This window comes from Cercospora beticola, chromosome 1 (genome assembly GCF_033473495.1).
Source record: "Cercospora beticola chromosome 1, complete sequence".
Classification (NCBI taxonomy): domain Eukaryota; kingdom Fungi; phylum Ascomycota; class Dothideomycetes; order Mycosphaerellales; family Mycosphaerellaceae; genus Cercospora; species Cercospora beticola.
In genome coordinates this window covers 638,265-660,436 of record NC_088935.1, presented here as the reverse complement: position 1 = coordinate 660,436, position 22,172 = coordinate 638,265, and the positions used below count along the sequence as shown (strand labels likewise).

At 53.5% G+C, this 22,172-nt stretch overlaps 11 protein-coding genes across 11 annotated transcripts; 5 read left to right on the top strand and 6 right to left on the bottom strand.

The window, feature by feature from the left end:
- Positions 1-217: 217 nt before the first annotated feature.
- RHO25_000290 (uncharacterized protein) lies at positions 218-1,452 on the top strand (the record flags this gene model as incomplete). Its single annotated transcript, XM_023592912.2, has 2 exons — positions 218-566; positions 620-1,452. 2 exons carry the CDS (start codon positions 218-220, stop codon positions 1,450-1,452), a joined length of 1,182 nt encoding a protein of 393 aa, XP_023459995.1.
- A 4,357-nt stretch (positions 1,453-5,809) lies between these two features.
- ATP7 (ATP synthase d subunit) lies at positions 5,810-6,633 on the bottom strand (the record flags this gene model as incomplete). The annotated part of the gene is made up of 4 exons (XM_023592911.2): positions 5,810-5,839; positions 5,895-5,981; positions 6,088-6,483; positions 6,622-6,633. The coding sequence occupies 4 exons, from the start codon at positions 6,631-6,633 to the stop codon at positions 5,810-5,812; spliced, it is 525 nt and encodes a 174-aa protein (XP_023459994.1).
- A 412-nt stretch (positions 6,634-7,045) lies between these two features.
- On the top strand, positions 7,046-7,396 carry RHO25_000288 (uncharacterized protein; the record flags this gene model as incomplete). The annotated part of the gene is made up of 1 exon (XM_023592910.2): positions 7,046-7,396. The coding sequence occupies one exon, from the start codon at positions 7,046-7,048 to the stop codon at positions 7,394-7,396; it is 351 nt and encodes a 116-aa protein (XP_023459987.2).
- An 816-nt stretch (positions 7,397-8,212) lies between these two features.
- RHO25_000287 (uncharacterized protein) lies at positions 8,213-8,797 on the bottom strand (the record flags this gene model as incomplete). The annotated part of the gene is made up of 1 exon (XM_023592909.1): positions 8,213-8,797. The coding sequence occupies one exon, from the start codon at positions 8,795-8,797 to the stop codon at positions 8,213-8,215; it is 585 nt and encodes a 194-aa protein (XP_023459986.1).
- A 771-nt stretch (positions 8,798-9,568) lies between these two features.
- Positions 9,569-10,948, bottom strand: RPL3 (60S ribosomal protein uL3; the record flags this gene model as incomplete). The annotated part of the gene is made up of 4 exons (XM_023592908.2): positions 9,569-9,824; positions 9,877-10,550; positions 10,606-10,762; positions 10,857-10,948. The coding sequence occupies 4 exons, from the start codon at positions 10,946-10,948 to the stop codon at positions 9,569-9,571; spliced, it is 1,179 nt and encodes a 392-aa protein (XP_023459989.1).
- A 624-nt stretch (positions 10,949-11,572) lies between these two features.
- On the top strand, positions 11,573-12,075 carry RHO25_000285 (uncharacterized protein; the record flags this gene model as incomplete). Its single annotated transcript, XM_023592907.1, has 2 exons — positions 11,573-11,723; positions 11,780-12,075. The coding sequence occupies 2 exons, from the start codon at positions 11,573-11,575 to the stop codon at positions 12,073-12,075; spliced, it is 447 nt and encodes a 148-aa protein (XP_023459988.1).
- Positions 12,076-12,318: 243 nt separating this feature from the next.
- Positions 12,319-13,942, top strand: TUB4 (gamma-tubulin; the record flags this gene model as incomplete). Its single annotated transcript, XM_023592906.2, has 5 exons — positions 12,319-12,326; positions 12,378-12,418; positions 12,469-12,818; positions 12,872-13,468; positions 13,517-13,942. 5 exons carry the CDS (start codon positions 12,319-12,321, stop codon positions 13,940-13,942), a joined length of 1,422 nt encoding a protein of 473 aa, XP_023459991.1.
- Positions 13,943-15,161: 1,219 nt separating this feature from the next.
- Positions 15,162-16,277, bottom strand: RHO25_000283 (uncharacterized protein; the record flags this gene model as incomplete). Its single annotated transcript, XM_023592904.2, has 2 exons — positions 15,162-16,158; positions 16,216-16,277. The coding sequence occupies 2 exons, from the start codon at positions 16,275-16,277 to the stop codon at positions 15,162-15,164; spliced, it is 1,059 nt and encodes a 352-aa protein (XP_023459993.2).
- Positions 16,278-16,865: 588 nt separating this feature from the next.
- On the top strand, positions 16,866-18,491 carry RHO25_000282 (uncharacterized protein; the record flags this gene model as incomplete). Its single annotated transcript, XM_023592903.2, has 1 exon — positions 16,866-18,491. The coding sequence occupies one exon, from the start codon at positions 16,866-16,868 to the stop codon at positions 18,489-18,491; it is 1,626 nt and encodes a 541-aa protein (XP_023459992.1).
- A 532-nt stretch (positions 18,492-19,023) lies between these two features.
- RHO25_000281 (uncharacterized protein) lies at positions 19,024-20,232 on the bottom strand (the record flags this gene model as incomplete). Its single annotated transcript, XM_023592902.1, has 2 exons — positions 19,024-19,830; positions 19,882-20,232. The coding sequence occupies 2 exons, from the start codon at positions 20,230-20,232 to the stop codon at positions 19,024-19,026; spliced, it is 1,158 nt and encodes a 385-aa protein (XP_023458811.1).
- Positions 20,233-20,620: 388 nt separating this feature from the next.
- On the bottom strand, positions 20,621-22,014 carry RHO25_000280 (uncharacterized protein; the record flags this gene model as incomplete). Its single annotated transcript, XM_023592901.2, has 2 exons — positions 20,621-21,611; positions 21,668-22,014. 2 exons carry the CDS (start codon positions 22,012-22,014, stop codon positions 20,621-20,623), a joined length of 1,338 nt encoding a protein of 445 aa, XP_023458812.1.
- Between the last annotated feature and the right edge of the window lie 158 nt (positions 22,015-22,172).

Below are 22,172 nucleotides of genomic sequence, written 5' to 3'. Positions count from 1 at the left end.
CCCATCACTTGGGCGCTGTGCCTCCAATTTACATACTGCCCGCTGTAGCCTCGCCCGCACCAAGCGACTAGCCATTCCTCCCTCGTGTCCGACAATATCAGACTCGCCACGCCACCTTTTGTCGACTCGGGTACCTGATCTGCCATCCCAGTGTTTGCCAATTCACTCTCATCAACAACCATCACCTCAAACCAGACTCTTCTTCACATCCATTGGAATGGCAACAACGGTCAGCATGATGGCGTACCCCGTCCGCAATGGCTTCCAAGCCTATCCGCAACACTATGCCATGTACCCGACTCGTGCGCAGCAACCGCAACTGGACGTCAACCAGCCCATGAACGTCAACCCATACGCATACAACCACGTCGCACAACAACAACAACAACAACAACAACAACATCACCCGCAACCGCAGCCGCAACCACAACAGCAGCAGTCCTACCATGTGCAACCTCGCTCTCCTCAATCCTCGGGATCACCGACGTCAGACGACGGCTTCAAGCCATCACTCCCATCGATATCGAACCTTCTCAGCTTCGCCGATCGACCTGGAGGTGATGCCAGTAAGTTGACGCCCCTAGTCTTCCGCGTGATGTTGTCACTAACTTCTCACCAGATCAAACTTCACAAGGCTCCGCGGCACAGCAACAACAGAAAGAGCAGGTGGGGTCGCAACAAACGTCACCACCACTACCATCATCACAAGCAATCGTTGCACAACAAAACCAACCCGCCTCGTATCCTGTTGCTGAGGCGACTTCAAGTCCTCGCGACGTAGTCCCACCGCCACCGCCAATGCGCAGCGACTCGGTGCTGGAGTCGACGAACAGCCCGTCAACCATCTCGACGGCATCCGCACTCTCGGGCTCTCCATATTACGTGGGCAGCTCAATCAACAACATGGAGCCAGCAGACCAGCGCGCAGCACAATTCCCAGTGATGAAGCGTGCACAAGTCCCTTCGCAGATGAACGCCTCACCATATGGCAGCGCACGCTATACGGCCTCGCCCTACGCGAACTCGCCCACAAGCATGCCGGGCACGACATATTATCCACCACAACAGACTGCGTATCAAGTACCTCAAGGAATGTATCAGCAGAGGCCGCTTCCCTCCAACTTCCCTCCGCCACCCCCAGCTGTCCAGGTCCAATCCTCAGCCCCTCTACCTACAAGCAACCCTTGGGAGCACCACCACTACATCAGCCCATCATCACAAGCCACGTTTCCACAGTCTCAAGACCGCTACATTTGCACAACGTGCAACAAAGCCTTCAGCAGACCATCGAGCTTGAAGATCCACACACACAGCCACACGGGCGAGAAGCCTTTCCGATGCCCGCACAACGGCTGCGGCAAGGCCTTCTCCGTGCGCAGCAACATGAAGCGACACGAACGCGGGTGCCACAGTGGCATGGCAGGTCACATTGCACACCCACACATGATTTGACGTTAAGCGGATTTTGACTTTTTTCACAAAACGGCACACTTTGGACATGGATTTCTGCACCGACAAGCGAGGAGTTCCTGGCGTTATTTTCGGGCCCATCTGCGCAACGCAAATCCCGCGCGTGACTGGGGCCCATGGGGTTTTCGAAACTCTGAACTGTACAGCAAAAAGGATTTACCAGGTAATCCCTGGATCCATTGGATTTTCTGGAACGGCGAGCACAGCGACTGTGCGGCGGAGAGAAAAAAGGATGGTCGTCGCCTTTTTAGCCGAGACGCCGATGTAGAACTAGTATTAATTACTCTGACTGACGCCTTAGCCAAGCAAACAGACGGCTTGAGCTAGTATAGAACGGCGCGCCCGGATGGGCCATCGCAAGCCGGAAGCAATGAAATGAAAGACAAGATAATAATCTGACTGAGATGCTGGTGTCGCAGTTTGTCTCAGTTTGATGTGCGAAAGTGCAAGTCGATCCGTTCAGACCGTGGACTTGGGATCGCGGTGTGATCTTGTGTGTGAAGACGGTTTGTCGCGATCGATTTTCGCGTCTTCATGCTTGTAGGCGGATGCGAAAGGAAACCATTTCGAAACTGTGATCAATGTTTCAAGACTCGGACAGACCACCGCGACACCAAGAAGAAACAGTCGTCAGCATCCAAGTCAGCTCAAATCCCGTGTGAATTCGAACAAGTCCACTCCCTGCCCGACTGGACCCATACAACTCCACGATCTCCAGTCAATCCAGTCCAGTCCAATCCCCATTCATCCTTCCAGACCATCAGCTTGCCCCCTATTCTTCGGACACGACGCCGTAATAGCGGTCGACGAGTAGTCGCTCAGACAATGGACGCGATGACTGTGATAGTCTAGCCAGACATCGGAACTGCATCGTCGGGTTAACTCCCCTGTGTCCGATGAAGAAGGTTTGCGAGGTTCAACCACCGTCTAGCAAATCATAACGCAACGGCACGACGATCCGGACACAGCACGCACGTCGAAGGAGGAAGTATGTCTCGCATATCGGTTGCACTATTTTCCCTCCCTTGCCCTTGTCCCAGTGCCAGGAAGCTAGGTCCAGTGCCTTAAAGGCCTGTCACGACGACACAACCCTATCTCCAAGTGGGTCCAGACTTCCGAGACTTAGTCCCAATTGCTTATACAAGCACCTCTCAAAACGGAAAAGTATTTAGCCCACGTACCTGACGGATCAGGTAAAACTGCTTACAGAGACTAAGTCGCATCCTGGTCCAACTGCAGGGCACGATATGGCTTTCGTTTCTTTTTTGCTGGCTAATGAGGGAAATACGCTACCACTTCGATGGTTCCGCACGATGGCCAGTCCTGTTGCTCCTCCTGTCCTTCGTGCCCCTTGCCTGGTTCAATCCTGTCTTGCTCCAGCCGGATCCTCGCGGGAAGACAGTGATGGGGATGGGAACGAGCATAAGGTTTTCCAATTGTTTGATTCCTCATCATAGGGCTTGTTCAGTTGCAACTGTATGTTTCGACCAACGAGACGATCGATGGACGTGGAGAGGAGGGTCCTGGAGATCGTCCCGGATGATCCATTGTAATCTGCCATTGCTGTGCCGCAGACCAGGCAAGATTCTCCCGCATTGTCGTTTATTGACTCTGGGAAGCTTTCATGTCGGGAAACGCTGTACGCCTCGCCAGTCGCCACTCTGAACGAAGCGCCCGGGATCGTAAGGCGAAGGATCTTCGGGAAGCATACTACCTGTTCCTCCTTTGCGAACAGACACAAACCAGGTGAGAGAAAACCAGCAAGCCTTGTCTTGTCACCTTGAACATCCGCCACTCGTGATCGTCGTCGACGCGAGTGTTCGACTAGGCTAGGCCATGTTGTCGATCGTTTAACTCGTATACGGTTAGTACCATTTCCTTCAGACTGGCAAAACTCAGGCACAAACATCCAGAGACACTGCGAGCGCAGGCAAGAAAGCGGTGTGACAATGTTGCAACCTTGCTACTTTCCGTGAGAGCAGTTCCGCAGGGCTCTTGAAAGCGCTTGCGTGGAAATGGTCCTTTGCTGGGCATCCAACTGGATAGTGAACGACTTCCATGGAAGTTTGTTGCAAGGCTCTGCCTAACCCACACCCAACAGAGATCAGGCCCGTTGGAGCCTGTTGATGTGCGAACGACGGGCTGATTCCCTGTTCAACTCTGTCGATCCTGTTCGCGTATGGCGACAGCTGCTTGGCTACGCAATCACCGTGATTGCTCGAACAAGCTTGGTAGAGTGAGAGCCAAGCAGGTCAAGCCGCCATCATCATGCCACCGTGGCCGGAACAAGATGCCGTTCGCTGGTGTGTTGACTGCGGATACTTATCCGCCTGCAACGGCAGTTGCATTGGGCATTGGCACTTGTTGGTAGACGGGTGAAGTGGTATAGAGTGAAGTCAACTTTCTCGACCCTTGATAGTGCTGGTGACTGATCAGCCACAAGAGCTTGTTGGCAAGATGGGTGGCTGGTGACTCCGCAGAAGTGAAAATGACCCAGCAACAATTCCCCCGACCCGGACATAAAATCGCAAGATATGCCCGACACTTGGGACGATCCTCGCCATCCTCTGGAGGCCCGACGTGACCAGGTCCTCATTCAACTGTTGCAGGCGCGCTTGTTCGCTTCGCTGTACCATCAGGCGACGTTGGCTGTTCCCGGACGTGGCGAAGGATCAAGGTAAGAAACGCCGAGCCTGCAGCTGTCTCGTATTGACCAGCACTCCTAGACCATGACCGTCGTGTGCCGCGACGAGCTCCATCGTTAGCTGTGTTCTACCTGCTCGGACAAACTCACATACCTGTCACATTTCGTCGCCGTCGCCCTGTGCAAAGTTGCTGCAGCTAACGGAACAAGCAATCGGACCATTTATCGACGACCGGGCGGAGCAACTTATGCATTGATGCCACGCACCAGGATGGACTTGATGCACCAGCATTGCAAGTCTGTCACAAGCTGCGTACGCCTGGTCCACGCTACCCAACGCGCATCGGACATCCTATCGTTGTCCCCATGAAACCGTGACGAGAATTCGTCACCTCAGGTGAGACAGCGAAGACAGGAAGCAGAGCTTCCTACGAGCCTCACTCTTAGCAGCGACAGCGGAAGGTAACTGCAGCAAGGGCGGCCGTCGTGGTCGTCAGGCATCAAGAGCTTGACCTTGGACTATCACCAAAGAGGCTATCCTCTGGTCCTCTGCAGTTTTCTTCCTTGTGTATCCCGCCAGTCCCGTAATAGGCGCCTCTTGGCTGGACGCCTTATGACGCGGTGAGAGGTCGCCTTGTGCTGTGCCCCCATGGCATGTCGCTGTGTTCCGATATCCGTGAAGCTCGGGATTTCTAGCGGGCTTCTAGTTGCTGATGCCCGGGAGGTAGCTCTCAAAATTCAATTGTGTTTCAGAGGGAGGTAGGGAGAGATGTCGCTGGCTTTGATGCTGGCTCGGAGAAGTCAGGTGCGGAGGGAAAGACGGCTGTCGGCTCCGAATTGGAGTGAAGGGCACAGCAGGTGTGCTTGTGCTTCCTGGTGTTTTTGGTATTGCCACAATATAGATGCTGACAGAGAAGTCGTCGACGACGCCTGCTGTGAGGATTTGGCGAGACATGTTACAGAACGTCGACGGGCCTCGTACCGGAATCTCTGTCGTTCGGCGAAGTGCGTCACAGGCAAGTGCCACTTCCCGATCCTCCTTCCTCGCAGAGCAGCCGCGAATCCCGTCAACGGCAGCTGCGTGTGCCAACGTGCCTCCCTTCCAGTAGAGCATGCAGAAGCCATATTGCGAGCGCCGAGCAACACTTGTAGCCCAGCATGTGGCCCACCATTCTCTGTTGTGCCTCAGCCTTCGGTTGCTCATGCTCGAGCAGTCGAGCGTTTCCGATTTTGACTGCAGCCCAGCAGAATATGATTTCTCATCAGATGTGAGACTACTGCAGCTTCACAAGCTGCCAAGAGCATTCCGGAACAGCGGCCTTCTTCCACTTCGCCTTTTGGAGCTTCGATCGATGCCTCATCGAGGCTAGAGGCTCTTGTGCTTCATCGTCCACGAGGCGCGTGCTGAATGCTATCAACCTACCGAGACGTGTAGGCGGCGGCTGGGCGATGGGAGGTGCGCATTAACTAGTGCAGGAGCCTTGTGAAGCCGTGCGGCACAATGTTTGCATCCTGTCAATGATTAGAACACGCTGAGCTGCGATTAGACTGCCTGCTGGGTAAGTACGACTGGTGAGCAAAGAGATGGAAACCGTCGAGATCTGCTGCACATGCACATGAAAAGCATACTCAACAAAGGAGACTCAGTAGGCATATATACAGGATGTGGCTCTATAGAACATTGGCAGCACCCATCTATAGCACTGAGAGGTTGCCGAATTTCTCCTAAAATGGAAGTCAGTACTGCGAGGCGAGACCGCAAGCATAGAGGTGAACATACCTGGTAGCCTGGAACTTGCCAGCGACCCTTCGACACGAGTTGCGAGACGCGCTCGTCGATGTCTGGGCGGGCAGCAACAACTTCGTCCTGTATGATCACCCAGGTCAGCCTTCCATCGGCAATTCGTCACGTGACCGATGCATTGAATCTGAGCTTCTGATATCCATGTCTCGATCCCAATCCCAATACGTACCACAGTGAGGTCCTCAAATGGTCGGGCAGACTCAATGTTCTTAAGAGTCTTCTCCAAATCCTGCAGCTCAGCGTCTACCTTGCCCTTGGTCTCCTCAGCGCTCTTGACGGCCTGGGCCTCAAAAGCTTCAATGGCCTTGATCTGTCTCTGCACATCGTACTTCTTTGGCTGGAAAGCGGAGAATTGCTTCTCAATATCGGCGATGACGTCCTGGTTCTTCAGGACGGAGCGGTAGTGCTGGAAGTCAACGGTTTGGGGTTGCTCGGAGAGCTGCTGGACCTTGCGGCGCGCGGCATCGTTGCGCTGCTTGAAGGCGGCCAGGGAGTTGGCGGTGCTTCCCTTGAGACCTAGCTTGGAGCCTAGGTTGGCCCAGTCGACCTTGAGAGCGGCGGATCGCTGTGGTGGAGGGTGTGGTTAGTATGGCTCGCAGAAAAGGCTTTGGCATTGAGTTGAGGAATAGGTTGCCGGGCGCGCGAACGTGTCTTCGTCCCCGGGAGGAGCTGGATTTCGCGCAGATGTAGGAACAGCACATACCGTAGCCGCCATTGTGCAGACTGTCGAGTTGGAAGTGGAGATGGGGTGGTGGTGAAGCTGCTGTCTCGAGCGAGGTCCGAGTTGTCGTCAACTTCGGTGGTGATCCCTAGAACCGCCGGACGCTGAGGTGCCTGAGGCAACCACTCGCGCTTCAACATCGCGTCTCCAATGCGAGCTTGATGGATGTCAAGAGACGAGTATGGCGATCCGAATAGTAAGACGCGCACATGGCGTCGCACGGAGTCTGTCTCTCCGAAGAGCTGCCAACATTTCTCAGAATGCTGTGCGGCCCTACAGCCAACAGAAACCAGAACTCGACATAGACCAGCTCCTCTCGACGCCAACCTGGTCGGTATCTTCTCTTTTACCCAGCAGTAGCAGCTCCTCCTCAACGCCGCAAATCACATCTAAACAGCTTCACCATATGCTCCGACTCTCAGCTCTACCACCACCAAAAGACGCCGCAGAAGAGCTGAAGATGCTCTCGACTTTCTCATCACAACTGCATTTCGTAAAAGACATTCAACAAATGGATACAACAGGCGTAGAGCCGCTCAGAAGTCTACGAGACGAGACACAACAAGGAGAAAAGGAGGCAGAGCTTGGTCTGGACGCATTGAAAGTCGCTCTGGAAAACGAGGAGATCCGAGGCAGGTGGCATAAGCGGATCCGGCGGCAGAGAAAGCCTGCGGATTCGCAGAGATGGGATGTTTTGGGCTGTGCGAGCAAGAAAGTGGGGAGATATTTCGTGGTCGAGGGAGGGAAAGATGGGTGAAATTGGGTAATTTCGATTCACAATCGAGTGTCTCCAAATATCCGACTGGATCGCTACACGGTTCGCTTGGAACCCCAGTGGCCCTGAATACCACAGAATCTCAGAGAAACAAGAGAACTGACAGGTATCTCCAAGAATCTGCCCGCGTCTCTATCCAGCCCGCTTGGACTTCTGGTAGCACTGAAGAAGCAGGATTTTCAGAGAAACGCAAGATCGATGAGTATCTCCAAGGATAACAAAATCTCGCTCTGCAGCACGCTTGTACATCAGATGGCATTGAACACCAGGGATTTCCAGAGAAAACAGAGGGCTAGTGACCATCTCCAGAAAGTCGATCGCGTCGCTCTGCGGCCTGTCTGCAATCCTGGTGGCATCGAATATCACGGTTTTCCAGAGGAACGGGAGGACCGACGGATATCTCTATAAATCAGCTCATACCGCTATGCTGCCCTCCTGGACATGTAATGGCATTGCAAGCATCGGGTTTTGAGAGAAACGAGAGGACCAACGATCTTCTCCAGAATTCCGACTGAATCGCTTCGCAGGCAGGATAGATATCTGGCGGCATCGAACACATGAGTTTTGCGGAGAAACGAGTGTCTAACGAGCATCTCCAACAATCCGACTGGGTCACTCTGGGGCCTACTTGGACATCTGGTGGCATTGAACGCATGAAATTCGCGGAGAAACGGCTCCGACCAACGACTACCTCCAAAAATCTACCAAACCGAACTCCCTCCCCATCTCCCACCCAAACGCCCCAACTCGCCACCCAAACTCCGAAACAACGCACAAACCCACCCAAGCAAATCCCCATCACTTCTCCTCCTCCTCCACCTTCTTCTCCCCCTTCTCCGCCGCCCTCCTCTCCTTCTTCGCCTTCTTCTTCTCCTTCCTCGCCACCGCCTTCTCCCCCGCCACCCTCTCCTGCTCCTCAAGCTCCTCGAGATTCGCAAAGAACACGTGCTTCACCTTCACATTTCCGTCCTTATCAAACAACTCCGTCCAGAATCTCTCCTCGTCCAGCTCATACTCCTCACTTGGCACACGCGTCTCTTTCCACAAGATGTCATATTTGACGCCGTTCAGGGACACCGCGGTCGAAACTTCTTCGACGTCTTGAGCTTTGGCGCCGTCGCCAGTGGTACCATTTCCAGAGAGCGCAGGAGAGTTGGTGACGGCGTACCCCTTGAATTGGGCCGCGCTGCAGAACACCACAATTGCTTTTGGTTCTGGGTGGCCGAGGCAGACGAGGAGGTTGTGTGGGTAGGTGAAGTTTGGGTCCTCGCGGCTCTCTGGGAGGAAGTAGTGGGGGATGAAGTTCGCGATGGCGTTCAGGCAGCGGTCGCGGTGGGCTGGCGACGGAGATGCGTTGGATGGCTTGAGTGATTTTGGTGCCATGTCTGCTGTCTGGTGCGGTGTGAGTGTTAGTCGCGGAGCGATTCTCTGTTATGTGTGATGTGTGTTATGTGACGTGGGTTGGCTATGGAGTGGCAGAGCGTGGGGTTTGGCTTGTGGTATGAGAGAGAAAGAGAAAGGAAGAAAGCGGCGAGGTGGCGGGGTTTTGATTGTGCGAATGTGAAGTATGCGTGGCTGCCTATCTGTTCAGTTTCGCCTTCACTTCAATAACGTCGGGCTGGAAGACAACAATAGCGTGCATATATGCACGACGGTTTGGTGGGATATGCAGTGAATAAGCTCACAGCTTCAGATTTCTTTATTCACTCAGCAAGCACAATGGCGGGAAGGGGCAGGCAACAGGGAGGCAAGGCATACTTCTACACAATATCAAGGCAAGAGGTCGGTAGGGTATTGTGTCAAATACCACAGTACCACGTAGAGAGCACAGGAGTACACGACATGGGCACGCGAACCAAGACTGAGCAGCACGACGAATAATAAACGACAAGAAGGTAGAACGTTCGTTGGTATCATTTCGAAACAAACTACCCTGCAAGCCGATGGACCCCCAAAGGTAGTGTGGCGGTAGTAGCGTACTAGTATACAGTCCTGTGAAGCCTACGCCGAGGAGCTCTAAACAGGTACTGCATAGCCATGGCTTGACTTTGAAGGATGACGATGGAAGAACGCCAACACCATGCTCCCTCCCATCCCTTTTCTTTTCGTGAGACGCTAGACAAAAACAATCGACAAGCTTGACGCTGAAGCTGCTTATGCCTGAGTGACCAAGTCCTTCTTGAGCGTACCGACGAACTGCTTCTTCTCGGTAGGCGTTTGGTAGGCACCGTGACCGAACTTGGAGGATGTGTCGATCCATTTGAGCTCGACCTTCTCGAGGGCACGGCGGGATGTGTGGATGAACATGGACTTGCGGAGGGTCATGACTCGCTTCTTCACACCTGGGACGGAACCCTTGAGGAGGACGAAGTCGTTCTTGACCTCACCGTAGCGGACGAAGCCACCCATACTGCAGAGATGTTAGCAACGGCCTTTGCGAGAATAATGCTTGGGAAACATACGGTGTGATGGTCTTCTTGCTGTGGTCAAAGTCGGTAGTGGCGTTGCCCTCGTCAGAGCCCTTGCCAATGCGGTAGACCTTGTGGTTGACAGAAGTACGGTGGTGGTAACCCATTTGACCAGCACGGGCAACAGTCCATTGCACGTGCGATGGATGCCATGCACCGATACAAGCGACCTTGCGGAGACCCTTGTGTGTCTTGCGCGGAAGCTTCTTGGTGCCCCAACGGCTGGTCACACCCTGGTAACCGTGACCCTTGGTGACGGCAATGCAGTCGATCATCTCGTCCTGCTCGAAGATGGTGTCGATCTCGACTGGCTTCTCGAAGAGACCGTGGCCGAACTCGACCTTGTCAGCGATGGAGCCACCGTTGACCTGGATCTCCATGAGGTGGGCCTTCTTCTGCTTGAGAGGAGTCTTGGAGATCTGGGTGTGGGCAAGCACACGCACGACAGTGCAGTACTTCTTGATGCGCTCGAGGTCACGGGTGATGCTCTTGCCGCTGTCCTCGGCGTGCTTCTTGGCGTACTTGGTGAAAGCCTTCTTCTTGCTCTTGTACCAGTTCTTGTAGAAGCGGCGCTTGACTTCGTCCGAAAGGTGCTCAGCCCACACAGTGGTCAATGAGCGGAGGCCGCGAGGAGTCTCGATATATCCCACCAAACCAACGACGATTATCTGTGATGTACGGGTAAGCGCATGCCATGAATGGTATTGGCGCCGACACTCGTACCGGAGGAGTTTCGATGACAGTGCATGCCTCGACGATCTCCTTCTTGTGCAACTTTGCGCCAGGACGGTCGAGGTCGCGGACGATGGTGGTCATGCCGGCCTTGTAGCCCATGGTGGCAGTCAAGTGGCACTTCTGCTTGGGGTCGTCCTTAGGGAAGCTGTTGCGCAGAACCATCGTCAGTCAATGCCTTCACATTCCCTCCCAGCTCCCATCCGCACTGTGAGGTTTGCTGGTATTGCAGTGGACTTTACCTCTTGACCTTTCCTCGGTGGCGGGCTGCGCGCTTGCGTGGCAAGAAAGCCAGCGAGCCATGGCGAGGCGCTTCGAACTTTCGGTGCGACATTGTGGGTGTTGTTGTCGATGTATGTCGCAACGGACCTGAAGAAAGCGAAGAGATTGGGCTGGAGTGAAGATTCGGTATTCTATTTAGTTGCCAAGCCGTGCGTCGGGCGTGCAAACACCGATCGCACGCGCCGCATAATGGTTCCGCCGATCCGTTCTCCCACAATCCACTGCTGCGATTGACTATGTACGTGCCTGCCATTATCACACCCCGCCCCGTTTGAGAATCAAGTATGATTGAGATGTTGAGGAGTACGTATTTCTCTTGTCTCTTGGGCAAATCCCTTCTTCAACATGTGATGCTGTAGCGGCATTTCCGCCATTTCGGGAAAAATCACTTGTGATACTCACTCCACAATGGGCGATGGGATGTCCAGAATGAGTAGCCTTGAATCAAACTTGATTGATCTTGACTGCGCGGGTGCTTTCTCAATATATACCACACATTTGTGTATCTTGTTGCAGGATATAGCAATGACATTGCTTCGCTTACTACATGATGCGTAAAGTGCTCTGTCCACCCGAGGGTTTTGCCCCGCCTAGCGATGACATATGGAGCTCAATAGCGCTACTCAGGTCAGCGCTTTCATGAAGTACTAACCAACATCACAAAAGCTGCAAAGCAATGGCGCCGTATCCGACAGCTGAAGAGATCTGCAGCTTTGCCTCAGCATTGGGCACAGCCGATCAATCACCTTTCTTCGATCGAGTGTCTCCGAATGTCGTTTGGGATGTGATGGGAACTCACCCAGCCGCAGGGCACTTCACCAGTCTGGGTAAGATGCATGACTTCCTTCAATCGTCACCTGATAATACTGACTCGTATACCTAGACGCTTGGAAGAAAGGCGCGCTCGGCGTTGTCAACAATGTGCTGAAGGAACCTATCAAGCTCGAGCTCGTCAACGTGTTCGGTGGTGGTGATCAAGAATGGGCAACTGTTGAGCTGAAAGCAGATTCGGTCTGCAAGAACGGTATGCCGTATCCACAGCGGTATGCATGGCTCTTGAGGTTTGATGAGAAAGGCATCATCGTGCAGGCCAGGGCATATCTCGATTCGGCACTTGTGCAGAAGGCTGTGGATGGGAATTCTGGTGAGGGTTCATCGAATCTTCCAAATTGGCCATGACGGAGAATGGCAGTCGCGACCATTGTAATCATCAGAAACAGTAGAACATTCTTATTAAGATATCAGACTCTGATGCGTTTGAATGTAGGCGTCGATGTTGATATTGTTACGGCACAAGAGAGCACCAAACAAACATGAGGGCAAGTCTTGGCGACGACGTGAAGTGGGGCAAGTCAGGCGCGTCTTTCGCATCGCGTCGATCTTGTGATGTCCCTCTTTGCATGAACATGACCAGTCTTCGCCATGCCACGGTACGTACGTGACTATGTGTCGCGCTGACAGAGCCACTGACCCTTCTACAGTGAGATCATCACGATCCAGGCCGGCCAGTGCGGCAACAGCGGTCAGTAACACGTTCGATTCCGCAGACCGCATCACTGAGACATCTCGCAGTCGGCTCGCAATTCTGGCGACAGCTGTGCGTTGAGCATGGCATCAATCAAGATGGTAACCTTGAAGAGTTTGCGACAGAAGGAGGCGATCGCAAAGATGTCTTCTTCTACCAATCCGACGATACACGATATATCCCTCGAGCCATCCTCCTCGATCTGGAGCCACGCGTGATTAACGGTATCCAGACTGGGCCCTACAAGAATATCTACAATCCCGAGAACTTCTATGTGCACAAAGAAGGCACTGGCGCTGGAAACAATTGGGCTGCTGGCTATGACATGGGTGGGCAGGTGCAAGATGAGGTTCTAGATATGATTGATCGCGAGGCAGACGGCAGCGACAGTCTTGAGGTCAGGCGCATACGATCGGAGAGCGTTGGAACAGATGTCTGACAACCACACAGGGATTCATGCTGCTGCACTCCATCGCAGGAGGAACGGGATCAGGATTGGGCTCGTTTCTGCTCGAGCAACTGAACGATCGCTTCCCCAAGAAGCTCATTCAGACTTACTCCGTCTTTCCGGACACTCAAAACGCAGGCGATGTGGTTGTGCAACCATACAATTCGCTCCTCGCCATGCGCCGACTGACACAGAACGCCGATGCCGTCGTGGTGCTGGACAACGGCGCCCTCTCTAGAATAGCGGCCGACACTCTGCATGTCCAAGAGCCATCTTTCGAGCAGACAAACCAGCTTGTTAGTACCGTTATGTCTGCATCGACGGCTACACTGCGATATCCTGGATACATGCACAACGACTTGGTCGGCATTGTGGCCAGCCTGATTCCGACACCACGATGCCATTTCTTGCAGACGAGCTACACGCCATTCACAGGTAACAATGTCGACTCTGCAAGGACGGTCAGGAAGACGACAGTATTGGATGTGATGCGCAGATTGCTGCAGCCGAAGAACCAGATGGTGACAGCCAAGCCAAACAAGAACAGCTGCTACATTTCGATATTGAACATTATCATGGGTGATGCAGACCCTACGGACGTAAGTTGACCACGACCTCACCTCCCGTGTCCATTCTAATAATGGCAGGTACACAAATCATTGCTCCGAATCAGAGAGAGAAATCTCGCATCCTTCATCCCATGGGGTCCAGCCAGCATCCAAGTCGCTCTGTCCCGCACCTCTCCCTACACACAGCCTCCATACACGACTCGTTCTCCACCTCGAGTATCAGGTCTCATGCTGGCCAACCACACTGGAATCGCCACACTCTTCAAGCGGATCGTCTTCCAATACGACCGCCTACGAAAACGAAACGCCTTCGTCGATACGTACAAGCGACATGGAACCTTCCGCGACGGGTTGGGCGAATTCGATACTTCGAGAGAAGTTGTCATGGACCTGATCAATGAGTATGAGGAAGCTGAACGAGCGGACTACTTAACTGGTGCGCAGCAGGAAGATCCAGCAGATGGCGGCGCCGATGCCAGAACTGATGGCGTGACGGGTCGGTGATTGGTGATGACCAGATACAAAGTCCTCCACATTGGCAGACTGACCGATCAGTGAGCGCAAAACATGATACCCATGAACCAAATTCGATTGAGAGCGATTTGCAGTCTTCACTTTTCCTGATCTTCAACATCTTCTCTTGTCCTCCATCCCTCAAGCCCATCCCATCTCAGCTCCCCTGATCCCATCCCATCCCCTTCATCACACCTGCAAATTCCTCTTCACCAAGGTTTCCCCCTCCCATCCTGTTCTTCCACATACGTCCTCTTCCTCTTCCTATGCGGCTGCTCTTTCGGCCTCTTGGTTTTAACTTTCACTCGAGGCAATTTGCCTTCTTCGAAGTAGACGCTGATTTTGATTTCGCTGGTCGGATTACTGCGGGGGCCGAGTTTGATTTTTAGGGAAAGGGCGGAGGGGCGGTAGTCGGTGTCGAAGTGGACGTGTTTGGGTTTGGGGGCGTGAGAGTGGTGATGATGGGTGTAGGAGGGGTGGGTGTAGGAGTAGTGTGGATGAGTGTAGTGGGGATGGGTATGGGAGTAGGTGAATGGATTATGATGGTGGGAGGGGAGGGTTGTTGTGCTTGATGCTGCTGCGGTTGTTCCGCCGGGTTTGGGAGGGACGGGGAGGGGGTTGTTGTGGGTTGTGCGGAAGTGATGGGCCATTTTTGTGGTGAAGGGGGAGAAGAAGGTGGCGGAGCGGCGTTTCCAGAGGGGGAGGGGATTTATAGACTTTGTTGAAGGGGCAGGTTGTTTGGCAACAGGAGGTGGAGAGTTTGGGTATGCTCCTGGTGGGGTTTTCTTGGAGCGGGATGAGATTGAAGAGTGAGATGGAGAGTGTAAGGAGGAAGAAGACATGTTAGTGGCTCATCTGGCTTGCGGGAGGAAGAGACATAAGAGGCGGTTTGGAGATGACATGGTTTCGCGCTGTGCGAGGATGGCTGTGTCGTTCAGTCGTGAATGTGGGCGTGTGCAGGTGGGAGAATGCTTCTACGATGATGTCGCCCGAATGTAAACTTGTTTGGGAGATGATCAGTTTTGTCAGACAGAAGTGAGAATGTGCAAGTGTGAGATGTGTTCGCGTGGGATGATGTTTTGGAAGAGTCGAAGCTGACATGTGATTTGTGTCTGAACGGATTCTCGGCATGTGATTTCTTCGGCCTATTTTGGTAACGAGCGCCGTGCTCAATATCTAGCTGCACGTGAGTGCGGGAACTTCAGCTCCTCTATATCTTACTGCCTTGGCCGAACAGTGCATCGACGGTATCGTACGTATATTCCAGCTTTCCGTGCCAGTAGGGCACAGCTGTTGGCTTGGTGATCAGCCAGGCCTGGTCGAGCACTTTCAATACTTCTTCCGGCAGAGGTCCCTTCTCGATATCGTTCAAGTTGGTTTCGAGCTGCTGCTGGCTTGAGACCCCGATAATGATGCCATCATTGCCGCCATCCTTGATGTTCAGCTTAGAGTGATGCACCAGCCACCGAAACGCCGTCTCGAGCAGGGTCAAATTGTGCTTCTGCACCACTTCTTCACATATTTTCAGGGCTTCGAATGTGTCATCGCGGAAGTATCGGTTCCGGTAGTTGGCTCCTACTGCTGATGCTGTATTGCTGAATCGACCTTCGGCTGGGACATCGGTGGACTTAATCTTGCCGCTGAAGAGACCGCCTGCGAGAGGGTTGTAGACCACGAGATCCAGACCGTATCGCTTGAGTGTCGGGATGAGATCCGGCTCAATGTTGCGCTGAATTGCATTGTACATGCCTTGGTAGATTGTAGGTCGCACCCAGTTGTTGTACTTGCAGTGCATGACCACCTCTGCCACTTCAGCAGCTGTGAAGTTGCTCAAGCCAAGGTTGACAAACTTCCCCTGCTTGTGGAGCTCGTTCAACTTCTTCAGAGGCTCTGTGAACGGGATGCTGCGGTCTGCGGCATGGAGGTAGAAGATGTCTACGCAGTCTGTGCCGAGCTCCGACAACGACTTGTTAACTTGCTTCTCCAGTATCTCCGCCTTGTGAGCACCCGCTTCATGAGGGTACCACTTGGTGGCGAGAGTAAGCCCTCGTTCTTTCCAGCCTGCATCGCGAGTCCAGGCTTCTTGCTTGCCGCCAATGTAGACTCGTGCGGTATCAATCTCATTGTATCCACGGGATTGGAAGTGGTCCAAGCACGACTTGTAAGTGTCTAGAGACGTAATACGAGCTCCAGCGGCCTCGTCGGGACTGTTGAAGGTCAGTTCTCTGCTTGGCGTGTTGTATTCTCGTTGCCTGCTCGCTTACCCGAAGGTCATGGTCCCGAGGATGACTCTTGGCTTGCCCGTTCCTGCATTGATGAGCGGCATCTTGGCCGTGGCTTTCGTGGTGATGAATCTGGTGAAGCTGGAAGTTGTTGCTCTCACTGCAGCCACTTTTCTAAACATCAAGCTGTCCTGAACATCGCGGGCGACGTCGGCTTTTGAGGCAGAGACAGCTCATGGACTCATCGGAGTTAACGGTAAACGCCTAAGAATGATGCCATGTCTGTGACAGGGTGGAAGTTTGCTTGTCGTGTTGGGCAAGCATTGCTGTCCATCTCTAGAGCATATTACCAACCAACTTCACCTCTCGCCCTCGCAGCGGTATCGTGCCTGATCGCCCGCCTCATGTGGTTGTTCTGCAGGCGGAGCAGCGCGGCGCACGCGGCGCTCGGAGCAGCTGAGGCCACATGGCCACCGACATGACGCAGCGCGCATTCTCGGCGCTGAACCCCTTCGCCCATCTGCCACACCTTTTTGGGGGCTCCGCACACGCGCGCGCGCGACTCGCTCAACCCGTCACCCGCCGAAATGTACTGGAGCAGCAAGACCTAACCTGACCTGCCTGCATCAATCACGCAATTCTGCCGATAGCGCCTGGTCACATGTCGCCCAATCTGCACCACCACCGCTTGAATGCCTAGTACAAAATCACCTCCCGTATCTCGTCAGTCGTTCGAGCTGCAGTCTACCAGCTTGCTACCCCCCGATCGCTCCCACGACGCCGACTCATCCACCAACGGAGACTCGTCCAGCTTCGTTGACTTGGGCCAAGAGGACTCTCGCCAGCCGAGTCCATTCCTCGACCTCTCATCACCACATCACAAGACTCGTCAAGACGGCGACGAACACGAGGACAGTTTTCTCGCGTGGGACGCGCAAGAGAGGCCGTCGGAGGAAGGCCACGGCCACGCCATGCCGTCCGACCTGCGATCCGATCATACCAGATCGAAGAGCCATCAGCATCAGCCCTTGCTGAACGGAGACAAGCGGACGAGTTATGACAGCCCTGTTCGACCTGGTCTTGGGTCAAGACAGTCAACACATTTCAGAGAAAGAGATCCAGAAATCATAGAAACGAAAGACGATGTTCGGACACGATATACATATGCGGCAGCATTTCTTCTCCTCAGCTTGGTAAGCTTCGCTGTCCAGACGGAGACGGCAGTTTACATTCAGCATGACTTGCATTGGAACAAGGCGTACTGCATGCTCTACTTCACCCACGGCTCCTGGTCGGTCCTATGGTTCGTACAGCTGGCCATTCTCAGAATCTCCAAATGGAACCAGCCCTGGGATTCCTTCTGGCGACGACACGTTGCCCTTCTCCGGTCGACGGCGCAGATGGTGGAGCACAGAACGTTGCACGTCCCGACCCACTTGGCCAAGAAATCCCCTTGGCCTTACTTCATCAGAACTACGGCATTTGTCACCTGTGCCTTGACGGTCGCGGGAGGCAGCTGGTATGTTGCTGTGGATCTGACTACGGCCTCTGACTTGACGGCCATTTATAATTGCTCGGCATTTTTCGCGTATGCATTTGCCATTCCCATTCTGGGCGAGAAGCTTCGGTGGAGCAAGGTGGCTTCCGTTGTTGTAGCAATCGTTGGCGTGCTCGTGGTAGCATACGGAGACCAGGCCCATCCAAAAGGAGGCAGCAAGTCAGGAGGTGGTGCTGGAGGACCTTCCGCCCCTGACAGCTCAGCCGCATCAAATCGAGCTCTAGGAAACCTTGTCATCGGTGTTGGCAGCGTATTGTATGGCTTCTACGAAGTCCTCTACAAACGTGTGGCCTGCCCACCAGATGGCTGCCCTCCAAACCGCGGCATGCTTTTTGCCAACACCTTCGGCTCCATGATCGGCCTCTTCACCCTCACGGTCCTCTGGATCCCCATCCCCCTTCTCCACTACACCGGTCTCGAAACATTCGAACTCCCCTCCGGTGAAGCCTCCTGGATGCTGGCCATCTCCGTTCTCTCCAACGCTACCTTTAGCGGTTCTTTCTTGGTTCTCATTTCTCTTACATCCCCAGTGCTCAGCTCAGTAGCAGCACTCCTCACGATTTTCCTTGTCGCACTCTGCGATCAATTACTCCCGCCACCGATGTATAGCCCTTTGACTGGTGCTGCGATTTCTGGAGGCTTGTTGATTATTTTTGCATTTTTGCTGCTGAGCTGGTTTACGTATCGGGAAATGGAAGAGGAGCGGGCGCACAAGAAGGCGGAGGAACTGGTTGAGGAGTCTGACGTGGAGGATTTGTGAATAGATGGATGATTGATTTGCATGTGGGGTGGTTCGAGTGTTTGGCTGGAGGGAAAGTCTGTGCCGCAGATAGAGGCATTGCATTTGCATCGCAGGGCGTTGGAGGCATGGCGCTCACGAAGAGAAGCTTGTGCTTTGTGTCTTCTACTTTTCGTTTTTAATTTCTTCTTGCATATAGAAGTTGATATGGAAATGATATCTGACTCGCTGTGTTGCAAATCTCGTAAGCGTTTCGAGAATGTGTGAGCTCGGCCCAACCTGCTTGTGAATCTTCATCGCCGGCTTCAAGCCAGATCTCACTCTGCATCTCCCTCCTATTGCCTTCGTTGCCTTCAATCCATCCCGTCGCTCAGCCCTAATCGAATCGCACGGAACCGATTTTGAAGGCTACGAATCGCCAGCGCAGATCAGCAAGCAATCAAGCAGATAAGAGAGCAAGAACCGCGTCCGATTCCCTTTCAAACTCATGAAATATGCCGAGAAGACGCGCCAAGATTCCACCCAATTTGCACCATTTTTCAACAACACATCCTCACCTCATCCAAAACTCCTGACGCTCTACCTCAACCTCACGTTTCCATACCCGCTTACCTCTGGCCCCGCGCGGCTTCTTCCCACTTCCACTCTCACCTCCTCCTCCAACACCAATCCTCGGTGAAGCTTCACCAGAAAGCAGTGGCGACCCGACAGCAACAAATCCTCCGCCATCGATCGAAGGCGAAGAAGCAGCCGAAACCTCCCTCATTGCAGCTGGGGCCGTAGGCGGAGCCTTGCCGCCACTACCTAGACCCTCGATTCTCGTCCTATTCTTCCTATCATTCGATTTCTGAGCCGGAGATCTCAGATCAATAGACTTTGGTCCAAAAACGAGGCCGGTGGAGTGGTTGAAGCGTGAACCGTAGGTTGGATTTGCTGGACCGGTTGGAACAGTAGATCTGGAGTCCGATGGCGGAGTGTTGTCGTGGACCGCGGCGATGATGGCTTTTGCGGCGGCTTCGCGGGCGGCGAGTTGGGCTTTGAGTTCTGCTGTGGAGGGCGTGGAGGAGGCCGTGGAAGAGGATGGGATGAATGTTGGAGCTGTGGCGGAGAGGCTGTTGATCTTGTGGTGGTGATGATGTTGAGGGGTTTGTGGGGGTGCTGAAGGTGCTGAAACTGGTGCTGCTGGTATTGTTGCCGTGGCTAGATCCGAAAGTGGTGGCAGCCGAGTGGGGAAGTGTAGGTAGCCTAGGTGGTGGAGCGGGTGGGTGAAGCTTGAAGTGGTCGGCCTTGTCTTGAACGACCAAGGAGGGGGGTGGTCGGACCTGTAGTTATCGATAGATTCAAACTGAGGCTGGTCCTGCTTTTGAATATTTAGTCGCCGCTTTGGCAATGGACTTGAGTCATCGCTTACCACTCTAAAGCAATGTCCGCAAACCCTTCTCCTGCAGTCAACTGTTCCGAAACGTGGCCGCGGAGCATACAAACTTCCAACGGTCTCCTTGTAGCCATCTTCGTGCACGACATCGACACTCGAATAGCCTATCGGCGGACCCTGATACGGTGCACACTCGGAAGTGTCGTCTTCGGTAGAGCCCTCCAGAAGAGACGTGATACTGCGAGTGCTCCTCTTCGCGGACTTCGGAAACACACCTAGGATTTTCGGAATGGCGACGCGCTTGCGCAGATCTGAGGTTGCGCCGTGGACTCGTGTGTCATCGGGCACAGAGGTAGTTGCGTGCGTAGTCCCTCCCGACGCTGCCATCGTTTGGCGAGTATTTGAGCTGGAGCCTGTATCGAGAACGGGTTGTGGTAGTGATGGGAGGTATGCACATAGTAACCAACTGGAGGTAAATGGCCGTGTCGATGAGTGTTGTTCGGAAACACGATTTTGCAGTTAAATAGTTGTTGTTAATGAGCGGAGCGTGACGGAGCGGCAGCTGAGAGTGAAGCCTGAAGCCTGTGAACCATGGCGCAGCAGCATGTGATTGCTTTTGCAGTGACTGAATACAATGAGGCACAATCATTGTTGAGCCGCTAAAGTGAGGTGTTGCCGTGTTTTCGGAACTCAGCCACATGAAAAGGAGCTTCATTGTCCTATTGTACAGTCTCGTCAATCTCGTTACGTCGTTATCAGTCTTACCGGGTTTGCATTACGCCCTGTATTCGAGTACATCATCACCATGTCCATGTAGCTGCCGCAGTGAGTTTTGGCTCTTGGAGCCTCTCACTTCTACCTCTTCTTGCTCGTGATCTCTCGGGCCGAACCCACCCCAGCCGTCGAACTCCTCGGCCATCTTGACGGCAGCCTTGAGATAGAATTGATTGGCGTCGCCCCAGGTCTTGCTGCACTCGTGCATTGATCGCAGAGCTTTGACGTAGTGGGCGTCAGTATTGTACTTTCCTGTCAGAGCCTTGTCGGTCACGAATTTCCAATCTCGGCCTTCAAGCTCGACGAGCTTGATGGTGTCGATGTTAATCTTTGGTCGCAGCTGAGCAATGTACACAAGAAGTGTAAAGAGCCACCATTGTCGCACGAGTGGAATATGGTGCTTATTGGGGAGGAAGGGAAGTAGTGTTCGGACAGCATGACTGCTAGTCAGGAGATGCACACCAAAGAAGTCGTAACCCTTTTCGTTGTCAGGCTCTTGGGCCGCCACAACGAGCGCTACAGCGAGTTTCTGCGATTCTGCAAATTGGATCTTAGGGTCTTTGAGATCCCATGAGTTCCAGTATTCCAATGCTGCTGCTGCAAGTTCTTCGTTGCCTAGAATCTTCTCAATGTTGTCGCTTCCTTGGTGTTCGGCCAGGTTATCAAATTTCGGGTCGTTTCTCACTCTTTCCAGAATACTAAAGAGCGAGTCTGTGGGGTTTGCTGCGGGCTTTGTGTATTTTGGATCGTCCAGATAAACGTGCCATTCGTTGTAGAAGCACGCTGCCAGCCCCAGTGCTTCGATCGCAACAGTTCGAGAGGATAGTTCGTGGGCGTAGCCGAGGTGTATAAGAGGATGTGCAAGGCCCGCAATGAGGTTGTTGATCAAGGGCTCTTTGCCTGACAGCAGAAACTCGTCGAGTAAAGCTCGCCAGTCGTACCCGTTGACCACGAGCTGGTCTTCAAAGAAGTCAATGTATGCTCGCTGGTACCTGGAGCGTCTCAATCAGCTTGTGCCTTCTTCTTTCAATCGTCGATGCATGCATACTCTCTCTTGCCCAAGTACTCCCTCCAATCACTTTTGTCGATCTCACCAGGGCTGTCTTTCCACGACTCCAAGTGCTTTCCTTCCTCTTCGTAAATATGCGTCAGGTGATCTGTATCTCCTCCCAGAATATATGCCGAGCCGAGGATATGGGGCATGTGATTATGGAAGCGAAGCTCGTTGTAGATGATGCTGTGGTTGATGTGGTTGGCCTTGAGCAGGTGTTTGAGGGTCCGCGCTCGCTTTTCCGGCTGCTCTTCGATCTCGTGCACTTCGCCTTTGGGTAGTTTGATGCCCGTCGCGAAGGGCGACGACCATGAGGGCAGTGAAGGAAGCCTGAAAGACAGCATGTTGTTTTGCTGTCGTCGAGTCAGTGATCAGACAAAGACGTTGTGGTCGAAGCTGTTGCTGATCGAGTGACGTGCCACATGCTCGATCATGCGGGGACCACTCTCTCCGGTCTTGGCTCCGCATCCCAGCAGAAATCGTGTCAAGCACGCGACACTTC